Consider the following 13,515-nt stretch of genomic DNA (forward strand, 5'->3'; position numbering starts at 1 on the left):
ATATTTTATAAAATTTGTATATTTCGGGTAATATCGGGCACGCTGAAAAAACACAACGTTTAAAATAAATTCAAATAATTTTAAGATACAGATCGATATATTTGGGTTTGTAGCCCAACTGCAATATCAGAAATAAACTTTCTTACATTTATCACTATCTTAAATATTTTACAAAAAACAACAGTAAAATATTAAATCATTGATGAGAAAAAAAACCTTTAATCTATGGCTGATTAAATCCACATAGCGTATGAAATTTGTTGGTTGAGGTTCCCTATAACTTTATTCTCAATGTCTTTTATTAAAATTGGATAAAATTCTTTGCCAGCCATTTCTGGTTGCTTAGTAATTCTATACAAAAATTTAAACATATTGCGAAGTCATACCCTAATTATAGAAGTTCTTGAATGTCCCAGTAAATTTGCTTCGAATTTTGTTCTTAAGTTATCCTATCTGAGGTTTCATATCTATCAGATGGGTATTGAAAATGTTTTTATTCTTTTTTGCAATGTATATCTTGGCACGCGATAATAACCGGAAGTAGCTCTTTTAAAGACTGCGTTTCTCAAAACATTTTCAAATGCAAGTTTAATGGTACCCTCAGACCACACACCTTGAACCTCGCCCTAAAAAATCTTTGTTGAATTTCAGCATTATTTTCAGAATCGAAACTAAGGTTTTTAACCTTATGGTCCATACCACTTGATGTTGAAATGATCAAAAATGAAAAGTGAATCAAGATGGCGATTAAAGTAGATTTAAAAAAAATCGAGATGAAACATGTACATTTTAATCTATAAAAAGAAAACTAAATAATAATTGATTTCATAGTTTTATTCTTGATTATAACAGTGCTACGAATCTAAAAAGTTATACGAAAAAATTCATTGTAGATTCGCATAAAACGAAATTAAAGTTATATGAAAGAACCAAATGAATTCACATACAACTATGGACACAAAGTACTTATATCAACCAACTATCTGCTCACGTCGGAATAATGCCAGGATTGCACACTAAGCATTTTAATGAGATGCAATTAGAAGCCTTAGAAACGTTAGGTAATTACATTTCTTCCGCAATAACGTACGAGTTTGAATTAAGCATAATAAGAGATTTTCTATGCAATTGGGAATTGAAGCCTAATTGGAAAGCTTATTATTTTACTAGATTAAATTATGGACATGGATTAGCAAAGATAAAATCGATAATAATGAAATATTCCATAGTGGAATATCAAATATTTAAATATAGCTCAAGCTGGAAAAACGGGTCAGAACATTATAAAAAATGCTGTATGTTCTTTCGACAATTCAATGTCCTTTCTGAATAGTGAATTTTTTTCCAAGAAATTTAAAGATTCTTAATTTTAATTCTAAAGGCTTTGCCGTTAAATAAAATTAAATAAGATAGAATTATATAGGCAAAAAGAAATTTTGAATTTAGAAAAATTGAGTTTTTATTGCATATTTTAGCAATTCTTATTTGATGCAGAACAATATACGCGAGAAAAAAAATATACCGAGAACTTAAGCATATTAGTACTACTTTTAATATGCAGAAAAAGCTAAATTATATAAAAGCATTCAAGCTTATTTTATTTCGTTTCAAAATAAAAACGTAATTTATAAGTGAATTTCTAACAGTATTAAGTTTATTAAAATGATATTGAATTTTCTTAATTTATTTAAAATGGAAGTAAAAGGATTATGCTACATTTTTTACTTATGTTAACTATTCATTGTGAATATTTAACATATTATTCAATAAGAATATTCCAAATATTATTCTGTGAGAATACGTGATTATTCAATGCGAATATTATTTAAGTGATATAAAGGTTCAAATAAATAATATATACTAGTAAATATTGAATTTGCTGATATAAATAGTGAATCGCCAAAAACAAAACAGTTTAATCCATTATTCTTAAATTGATGGAATTCGCACAGAATATTAATTAAAATAAATAGATAATATTCAAATATGTAATAAAAACCGCAAAGATCTATCTTAAAATCAAGAATACAGAATAGTAGAATTATAAATACCTTTATGTTCTTTTGTTCCTTATCGCTTGATAAAACAAAGTTCTAATTTTTCTTTCTTATTCTATTAAACCATGTAATGAAATATAAAATCATTCTATTCTATTAAAATGAACATCCATTTCAAAATATATGGTTCATGCTGTTGCCAACAGGAATTCTGTAATTCTTATTTAAAATGCAGCGATTAATTTATAAGATTCCTTTTACTTTTTCCCACAAAGCTTTGAAATTTTCACCAAATCCACATGCTTATAAAATGTTGTTTAAATTAAAATAGCTGTAATGAATTCAAATACAAATTACTACAAGGTAGATTATTTTTTTTTTAAAAAAATTTGTAACTCATTAAAATATCATGCGTAGATTAATTTTTTTAATCCAATGATATCATTTGAACTGAATAGAATTAGTATCGTTTGCTACATATGAATGATGCTTATTTTTATCTACAACGAAATTGATAATTTTTGCCTAGCGAGAGATGATAAAAAAGAAAATTGCATTTTTGAATTAAAAATCTATGTACTATTCATATAAATGGAGATTTATTCTGCAAATAAGGAATTTTTTATAATCGATTCCTCTGTCAGCATATTGTTTTTAAAAATATATTATTTCTACGACTAAGATAACGGACACACAAAAGAATGTATTTAATATCGTTACAATGCGCGTGAATATATTAAACAATACTAAATAATAAATAAAAAATATAATCGTAATTGAATTATTTTACCTAAAATTATTTTGAAAATTTATTAAATTTGGAGAATTGGGAATTTTAAACTGGTGTCAAAAAATAGTTTTTAAACGATAATATGCTTTGAAGTTATTAAAGGAAATAATAAGATTTAAAATCATAATTTTTAAACAATAAAATAATATACATTTTTAATTAAAAGTTTGATTAAAATTTTGAAAAAACCTGCTTATTGTAATATTCTGTACTCAAGAGATAAGCAGGAGCAAAATTTGGATTTTTGGTATAATAGTCAGCTTAGCAGATCACTTTGCTCGATTTTTAACCTTGCATGTTGCAATTTACATATTGTATATCAACCTAGAAATCAATATTATGTTAAATAAAGAGTAAAAACTTGCAAAGGATTTTCCAGTAGCCGGAGTCAAAAAAATGTATTATCTATTAAGTAGCAGTAATATATTATTATATCTCTAGAAATTGTTTAATAGCATACTATTATTATTATTTCTAAAACTTTTCAGCTGCCCCATGACATTGAAGGTTCGTTTTACTTAGAAAATTACACCGATGTGATATCACGTTTGCATTTGTATTGAGAAATATAAAATATCGTTAAATATCTCACTAAAGACATAAACAGCGATTAAATATCAGCTGGCTCATGAAGGACAACATTTATAAATCTTGTGATGATCTCAGCAGGTGTAACATGATAGATATGTATTTATGTTTTTCGGATCTAAATAAGCTCAAATATCATCTGTTTGCTATACTGCTATTTTATTATATTCTTTTATAAAAAAATAATAGCAGGTGGAAGATTTTTAGATCTTACAGCATAAGTTTTTATGACATCAGAAAATTTAAAAAAGAAAGCAATAAATAAACAAATATTTTTTATTAGATTAATGAATGCATATTGATTATTTATAAAAACAACTCACTTTCTTTACTTAAAAGATTTCAAATTACAGAAGAATTCATATAATTATCAATTATCTCTGAATTTTCTGAGTCTTCCTGTTATGTTTTGAGCCATTTATTTATTCAATTTTTTCACTATTAATTGTAATTTTTTTCTCTGATCTAATTTTTATAGAATTGAGTTTTAATTAACGTTTTAATAATGGAAATTCGTATGAATTAATTAAAATGAAGCTATATTTTATTTACTTTCTAATATTTTAAATAAATAAAATTAATTTCGTAGCATAATTATATGTATGATTCATTTGTATACTGTACATTGTTTATAAAAATATATTTAATGATTTCCATTTGTTCGGATATCGTGACAAATTGTGCGCAGTTCGATCGATTATACTATTATGACTAATACAATTTTTTATTATGACTTTGAAGGTGCTCCTTGCAGAGCAATTGATTAACGAATTTCACCTTCTATGATTCATACTGTGTTTTATAATGATTTAATACTATCTTTGGTTTAATAAAATGTAATATAAATTAATATTTGCTCCGCAGTTTAAATTTAATTGCTAGCAAAGTTCTTTTCCTTTAATGGATTTTTTTAAAATCAAAATAGTAATTTAAAACCGGTTATAAATATAATGAGTTCAAATCCAGAAAAAGGGAAACTAATAAAAGCTATCTTATCCAAGTCCAAACTGGTCTTTATTATTATTATTATTTATTCGGAGTTAACGTTGAAACATAAAAGACGTTTTTAATTCAAAAAATGTTCTTGCATTTTAAAACATTCATTATATTTTTATCTTTCAGCATCAAACTATTAACCCGTTGCACTCGGAAAGGTAATTCGATGCATATATTCACTTAAGATATGAATCTATTTATTACACCAAAAAATAAGTACAGTAACTATTTTAAGTTGGATTTCCTTGAAAAAGGAATCTACATCTTTTTTAACATTCTCTAAGTATTTTTAACAATTAAAATTAAATAAATAAATTTTCAACATAATTCACCGTCTTGAATGGTGAGAGAAGACGTTCGGGTGCAAAGAGTTAAATTATTTCAAAATAAACATCAGTATCAATCATGTTTTTAAGTAGCAGCTAAAATAAACCATCAGATTGAAATCAAAACTTATTTAAATTTAAAATTTCGATTGATCAGTAACCAACAGATACAAAATAACTCAATATACAAATTTCAGTTTTGAGAGGCGGTACTCGAGCGCTTGATCTTCTTGGAGCAATTAAGGAAAGGGTATCTGTATTGCACTTTTTTCTTCGAACTCTAAACTCTATCAGTCTACTTAGAATTCAGCTTTCCTGGCATGTCCAATAACAAAAAGAAATGGTTCAATCTTTAATGATACATCATGCAAAGTAATCTCTGACTTTTCCACTAGCTGAGTTGAGGAGGTGCAACTCCATATGCCATTCAAATTATTGATCCTTTCCGAGAACTTTTTTCGACTATCCATTACGTGAACTATTCATCACTCAAAATATGTTCAATTCTTACTAGAGGTAATTTGTCTTGAAATATCTTATGCTAGATGCATGCCTTCTGATTTTTATTCCACGAGATTTACTTAGTTACATTGTAGCTGATGGCAATGGAAGGAATATTATTCTATTGCTTTTTTGTAACGAAGTTATAGCATTCATTTCGGCTGCTGTGTTTTCCTTCTTTTTAAATCTATTTAAGCGTAGGTTGATGGCCTTGGGAATATATCGGCACAAAAATTTTATCCACCAGCTTTTGATATTGTTTTGGAGATTTTGAGCTACGTGGCGTCTCGTCTGCTGTTTTAGATTGAGAAGAAAAGAAAGACAAAATTGTTCATTTGATGATTTACATAGAGTATATATTTTTCCAGGCTGTAATTTGTAACAATTAATCAGATTAAAATGAATGAACTGAATGAAACCCATAATAAATTAGAAGAATTTTTAATGCATTACAGTTTCGTAACGAGATTAACATGTGTATCTAGAGTCATTCGAATGTTAAAAGCGTATTTCCATAATCCAAGAATAAAATGCAACTTTTTAAGTTTGGCATTTTATGTCTGTCTTTATAACGTGCGATGCTATGTGGTTGGGTATCTGGAGTGAGACTAGCCAATTGGGGGTTTAAATATTCCGTGCACCAGACTTAGCGGGCACAATAGATGGAAGACATTAGTGCATTTAAACACTTTTCAATGCGAAATACCATATGTAGGGTGCTATTTACAGTTGCTAAATCAATTAGACAACTGTGTTCGAAATACTTACACAATGCCCCTTTTCTTAGGGTAGTAGGGTACTATTTAAACTACTAGAACTCTTATTAATTTCAATTATCATTAAAAAAAATATTTTTTACTAAAACCAATTTATTTTTTTGAATATCTGTCACATAATTTTCGGTGAGAGAGCCCCTATTTGTCCAGCATGTAACACTGATTTTAATGTGAAGCATATTTTGGTCGAATGTCCATCATTTAATTCTCATCGCCAGAACTTCTTCCATTCATCTTCTGTCAACATGATTGACTTGGTGGGTGAGAAACACCACCCAAATATTTTTAACTTTTTAAAGACAGTTGGTTTTTTTTTATTTGCATTTAATACTTTTTGACCTTAATAATCATTTTTTTACTATGCAACACCTAATTCCCTTTTCAAAATCATTGTTCATATTGTAATCCGTAAATTTTACATTGAGAGTATGTGTAAAAAATTCGATCATAATTTAGCATTTTTATTTTGCTGATAAGTCTATTTTAATATGCCCTGATGTCAAACCATATCCTTGGCGCAGTTTGGCCAAAGATGGCTCTTGGGCCATAAAACAAAACAAAACAAAACCACATAATTTTTTTTCTAGAGCTATAGAGTTTATAAGAATGACTTAGCCATTGGGAATACAATAGAATCACTATATTCTTGTTAACGGAGAAAATTTTTTGAATCTATTGTACATAATACAATAGAAAAAAGGTCTTGCTTTGCAGTTCACAGTTAATGCCATGTTAGTAGGTAATATTAGGTTTGTCATTTGACTTTGACATCACATGATTCAACTCCCTAATTATTACTGCTTTCAAAGCGTAGTTTTAATGTCAATTTAATTTAGGAATTATTTTATACTAGCCGGTTTTGGCGACCAGCCGGTTCGCTAATCTTAATGCACGTTAAAATTTTAATAATTAAATATTTTATAGAACTCTCATTTTAATTGCTTCTTCATTAAAATATTTTAAAACTTCAAATTTTATTAGTCATGTAATTCACTCATAATATTATAAAGGCTTTCAACCATAACGTAATATGTATCTCTCTAATTTTCTATTAGCTCCCGTAGAATTTATGTTTTAAATTAAAGTGGAAATGATTAAACTGCAATAAATATAATAATAATATTTTTTTTTTTTACTGAAACGAAGCATTTTTTTAAATATAAGTACTGAAAACAGAGTCGCTGAGTATTTAAACCTTATGGGCACTAAAGAATATTTTTCTTAATTTATATAATATCTCAAGAAGTTTCCAACAAAATTTTCTCAGATTCATCATGAACAGATCGATTCATTAACAATGTTTAGTTTTAAATGCATCAAACACTAAAAAAATAGACAGAATCGTTTGAAATAATCTGTCGAAAACATATTAAGCCTTCAAAACCAAGTCCGTTGTCAACAATCAAAACACAATGCGCATGCGTGAATTTTCAACGCCAATTATGGTAACGCAAATGCGTGAATTTTCTACGCCAGTTGGGGTAACGTTATGCAGATTAGAAATTTTTAATTTCCTTTATTCTGTTTGTTTTATTTTAATTCAAAAGTACTTCAGAAGAAAGTTAATCAGAAAGTACTTGTTCGATTAATTAACAATGTTTAACTTTGAATGCCTCAAACCTTAATAAAATAAACAAAATCCTTTGAAATATTCTGCCGAAAATTTCTTAAGCCTATCCTCTTTAGCGTGGAAAAAAAAACAACAACAAAAAAAAACTGAAGCCTTACTCATTTGGCGGTGGGGAAATGAAAAGATTTTTTTGGTGGGAAAGTTAGTTTTTAATTAATAATTAAAATTCTAATTAAAAATTCCACAAAAGGAACCTCAGGTGCACATTCCCGACCTCGAAGGTATGCATGTGCCAAATTTGGTAGCTGTAGGTCGAACGGTCTGGCCTGTAGAGCGGCAACACACACACACACATTGAGATTTACATAAGTATAGATATATTTTCATGCCGAAAAAATCAAACTACCTTCTATTATAAAAAAAAAAATGAAAATGACGTTTCTTGTTGTATATCAATTTTAAAACTACATTTAAACATAGAATGACTTTACTTTTAAATGTCTAAACGAAAAAAAAAAAAAATGTCTAAAAATGTTAAATGTCTAAAAACAACTAAAATTATTGAAATTCGTTGGCATGCTAAATTTTCATTCAGAAAAACGAAACTGTGCATCGTGATAAAAGTTTATTTGTTTAAAAAATGAGTCAGCATTTTAAAATTTCGACAATAGGTCTCATAATTGATATTTTTTTCTAGGTAATTTGGTTTTTTAAAATAATAAGTATATAAATAAAATAAAAGATTAATATAGATAAAATATATTTCATTTATTATCTTTTATTTTATTTGTATCCCAAAATTAGATCGTCTTCATTGTGTTTATGGATAGGTATTTGCAATAAAAGATTTTGAAATCAAATTTTATATCCTGCTTTGGAATTGTAACTTTTTGAATTTTTAAGTAGATTACAAGAAACATCTTTTCATTTGGCATTCCAACATATTACCAACATATCTTTTTCTCTCTCTCTCTCTCATTGGACGGAAACAGTTTGTGACGTCATTTTGAATCATGACGTCAAACGTTTCAAATTCTTGTCACACAGAATTTACATAATAAACATTTGCCCTTTTTATAGAATGAAATGGAACATTTTCTGTCTCGTTTTCTTTTTTTCTTTATTTTGTTTTACGTGAGATGTAAGTTATACTCGAAAAGAAAATGGTTAGTTGACAGCTTTGAAATCTTAAGTATGATTTTTTTATCTCTTCCGTTTGTATGACAAGGAGTGCTTTCGCATCTTAATGCTCAGTATTAAACTTACTTGTATCATATGTGACGTAATTCATTGGAGAATTTTATTATTTTGTTACATTTTCTCAAATTCTTTCTCGTGTCAAACCAGTATATTAAAATAAATAAATCTTTAAATATATTTTAAATGCACTCATTTTTCTATTAAATGTATTATATATGTATTGGAGATATCAGTTTCAAAAATAGGATTCACACATCGTTTCACATAATGAAATTCATCTATAAAGAAGATAAATGGACGAAAAATGAAACAAATTTCTGAAAGATACAATTTAAGAGTAATTTTGAAAAAGAACAGATTATCAAACAGATCATCATTTCGTTCTTAAGAATGCCCATTAAAAGCTCATTATAATGCATTCATCACTGAGCGGCTTTTTTTATTTGCTATAAATAACGTAACCATATTAAAAATAAGATACTCAAGAAGTAAGAATTGCGAAATTAAATCAAACTACTACATGTATTTTTCATTTTCTGTTAAATTTGTAATTTCTGAATTTAAAAAATTAAGAAAGGATAAGAAACTAAAAGATTAACGAAGGTTTTTGAAATAAGGAAATCAATCAAAAGAATTCTAAACTTTTTTTAGTTATTTATTAGAAATCAAAGAATTGCTTGCAGCTGCGATCTAATTTCTGTTAGATCGATGCATTATCTAAAAAAATTATTATTAATATATTGTTACCTTTTAATTAAATTTTCACGAATTGTGAAAAGACATAGAAAATTGATTTCTGTCGCAGATACTATAATTACTGTTCTTCCGAAAATAATAAGATTTCTCACTCTCCCTTTTATTGTTTATTGCTTCAAATTTTTAATCAAAATCGCCTTTATAGCTTCTCTTTAATTCTACTTTCTTTCTTTACTTATCAATTTTTTTTCTGTTCTTCCTTCATAAAAAAAAAATTCCATGACGGACTGTCACAATAGATGCATTCTGCTGATGATGGATTAATCTTGTCTGGTCACGCACGAATCGAGCAGATGGAACACAAGAAAAACTTGCGAAACGAGATAAACGAAACTTCCAAAAGTTGAGCCTCGCCATTTTTATTCATTTATTTATTATTCTGCTTATATTTATTTTCACAAACTCATCGAGTACGACATTGTCGCATTATAAATAGCAATAGCTGATATCTTGAGAAAAGGCGTAGTTCATGTGCTATTAATTGCCTGCAAAAATTCAAAGCATGTATTTTTGTCTATCCAAAACTGGTCCTAAATAAATCTAATGAAGAATATCGACAAGTTTTATCATCTCGCGATCCGCCTATCGGATGTATTTAATATTTTTATCATGCGCAGAAGATTATTGAGCTTGAGACCAAAAGAAAAATAAAGAATAATGAAATACAATCGTAAATAATTCAACATAAAATGCAAAATAAAAAAAAAAGAATGTGTGCAAAATAAGAAAATACCTGCGTTATAATCTGGCTGTAGTATCTATATTCTGTGTAAATTAGTCCTTGCATAATTACAATACAAACTGTAGATCACCGTTTGCTGTTTTTTACTCAAATTACTGCAATATTTTAAATCAATCGTTTTGTCTGGATCCCGATTTATACCTTTCAATGATAGAATACATGTTTATAGCATCTAATGTATTCAGCAATTGATTGCCCCTGTGAAATTTCAATACATCTATCTTTCCTTGCAGAATTCAGATAAAAACAGCGGATATATTCATATTTTTGATGTATTGGATCTGCTTTGATATCAGAAAGACTCCATGTCATTTCAAACAGCAGATAATTGTCTGTTGGCTGCTGGTGTGTGTGTAGTGGGTAGTGGGTGGATTATATTGGTGATAGTTCGACATCTTCTTCAGTATTATGAGATCTATGTAGTAAAATTTTTAATCATTAACTTTCAGTTTCTGTCTGTCTAATAACTCTAGTGATAGAATGTGTTCTTTTAATAAAATTAAGTTTTTATAAATTATTTAAAACGTTTATTAACTCTAGAAAATTTTTGTATTGAATTAAAACGTCTGTGAATGACCAATTTTGTTGTGTTGATTCTTTTTTTAGCATAAAAACCAGATACGGCCATGTTGCGTCATACTGATGGTAAAAGAAAGCCAATCTGTTTAAAATTTGGAATTATCTATTATTAAATTCTTAATAATAGATAAAAAAATTCTAAAAGTCAAAAAATTCTTAACAATTTAATAATAACTAATAAAATTTCATTATAAAGAATTTAATAATAGAATTTAAGAATTTATTAATGGATTAAGAATTCTTTCCAAAAGAATTCTTAACCTATCTCATTAAGAATTTCTTAAAGTATATATATGTATCAAAGTTCAAATTTAGAAGTATACACGATTGTCTAAAATTGGAACAGTTAAAAGTTGTTAAAGAAAATGGTAAGGTCTGATATATGGAAGACAATAAATTTTTGAAAAAAAATAAAAACAAAATCTAAAAAGAATACAAAAAACAATATCCCTTATAAATTTTAGAATGTGGAGTTTCAGCAACCAGGTCTCGCATGTCCATCTATAATGTATTAAAAAATGTAAATGATGAGTATTTAAAACAGAATACTCAACCAAAACTTTACAAACAGTTTAAAAAAATAACATATTTGAGCACGTTTATTTTCATAAGATTTAAAATACGATAATTTGATGCATGTACGATGGTTATTAGAAGTATATTATTAATATTATTAATAATAAGATGAGTTTCAAATCATTATTATTAAAACAAACCTAAGCATAATATATAATACTATATTCATATTTTTCTGAATTCTTTTCAGGAGAAAAATCTCAGGAACAATCGTCCAAATCTGCATCTTCTGTCCCAGAGAATGGATCAGAAGCGCCTCAGCCTGCCCTTGAAGATGACACCAGACTCCCTAAGCCTGCCAAGGATGTTGCCGCATCTTCCTCGACAGTGTCTATCAGCAAAACTGCCAAATGCCGTTTCACCGAAGTTGCCCGGTGCATGCTGGAAATCATTGAAGACCTCCAGATGAAAAAGCTCCAACCGGATTCCACAAAAGACTCTGAAACTGCCGAACCTGCCACTTCGGCATCTGCCTCTGCTGAAAAACCAGAGACACTGAGCAATGATATCGCCAACGATTCTGCTTCTTCTTCTAAGTCCAATAACAGTAGTGAATGCTATGCTTCAGCTGCAGAGTATCATGTCTATGAGGAGATAGACTATGACTTCTTGACTAACACTGTACCTCCTCTTCCAAAGTTGCAGCAAGAGGTGCCTCCACCGTTGCCAGTTCGCCCCAATCTGATGGTTCTGAAGCCTGATCTTCAGAAGAGGGTGCCATCACCCCCGCCAAGAAAAGCACGGTGTCCATTGAAAAGAAATCCTGGTCCTCTTAACGAGGATGCAACATCTACGGAAGTAAGAAACAGGCCCAAACAAAGAGGAAATTTATATTGTCTGTTTTCTGATCAAGTAGAGCGGAGGAATATATCACGATCTTTGGAAAGGGAATGGCGAACCAGTGGCCATTCGGACAATCAAGAAGATGACTATGGTTTCAAGAAAGAATTTTCTTCGATGTAATTCTTAATTTCATTATGATTTGTATAAGGGAAGATTCTTACAGAACAGTCCAAATGAATGTGCTAAGAATTCACCAACTGCTGAACATGACCAATAAAAAGTATGATATATTTATCAGTGAGTCTTGTCGAGTTGAATATGCATGAATGATCGAAAAGGTGGTAGAATTGGTGAAGCTGGTTCCAGAGATTCATACAGCGCAGATGGCAGAATATGGAAATCTATCATTCCAAAATTAATCAGATTAGTCAGTCCGTTAAACAGATATAGAATACTGCAAATTCACTTAACGTGGGTATTTCAGCCATGCAGCAATCTCATAGATAGAAAGCCCGATTCTAGAATATTATTACTTTACATATCTTGTCGAGCAAAAATGAAATTGCACAAATTTTGCTACTTGACAAGCAATGCATATTCAGTTTAACTCGGCTCATGGATCAATATGTCATAATTTTGATTGATTATAATAAGCAATGACTGCATAAGTGTATTTGAAATTCATCAAAGTGTACTATAAGAATCACCTTATAATTTCAAAAGTGTGTTCATCTTTTTATACATTTCGACAGGGATATGAAAGTTCATCTTCTAAAAAGCAACAAACGCGGGTATTTTGTGAATAGTTGACGCATATCCTCGTTTGTGCATAGATTTGATATAACTATTGTTCTCATTACATATTCGCTGTGCGAAGATATAATGTTTATAAATATGTTAATTAGTATTGTCTGTCTGTAAAGAAGCATTTGAAGAAGACGAATTTTTAAGTATTCATAAATGTTTGAGTGTTCAGAGTTTCATTCGAAAGAGTTTGTTAAAAAAAATTTTAAAGCAAGTTTATCATTCATTAGCAAATTTGTCATTTCATATTATCTGAATAGTAGTGCCTGAAAATTATTTGTATTAAATGCAGTTCGATTAATAAAGAAGAATTATCTAAATTTTGTGTTCTGTTTTCTTTAATAATATAATCACATTTGTAATCAATTAGTCGATATACCAGTGTTATTCTGGATTAAAATAATCTCATGCCTAATATCTTTAATATAAAAAAAAAACTGCTTTTGTGTAAAACATACAAGAAACATTTTATCACCTGAAATGCATTTTTAAAATTAAAATTAAAATATTGATTGAATTAGATGAATTGTA

At 28.4% G+C, this 13,515-nt stretch overlaps 1 protein-coding gene across 2 annotated transcripts in view; it reads left to right on the top strand.

Moving 5' to 3' along the window:
* LOC129976603 (uncharacterized) overlaps positions 1 to 13,266 on the top strand; it is a 72,922-nt gene extending 59,656 nt beyond the window's left edge. For both annotated transcript variants that reach the window (XM_056090246.1, XM_056090247.1), the window contains exon 3: positions 11,588 to 13,266. In XM_056090246.1, coding sequence (XP_055946221.1) covers positions 11,588 to 12,360 — 773 coding nt within the window. In that variant the 3' untranslated portion in view covers positions 12,361 to 13,266. The remainder of the gene's footprint in view (positions 1 to 11,587) is intronic.
* Positions 13,267 to 13,515: the final 249 nt, after the last annotated feature.

The sequence above is a fragment of the Argiope bruennichi genome, chromosome 7, assembly GCF_947563725.1.
Source record: "Argiope bruennichi chromosome 7, qqArgBrue1.1, whole genome shotgun sequence".
NCBI lineage: Eukaryota > Metazoa > Arthropoda > Arachnida > Araneae > Araneidae > Argiope > Argiope bruennichi.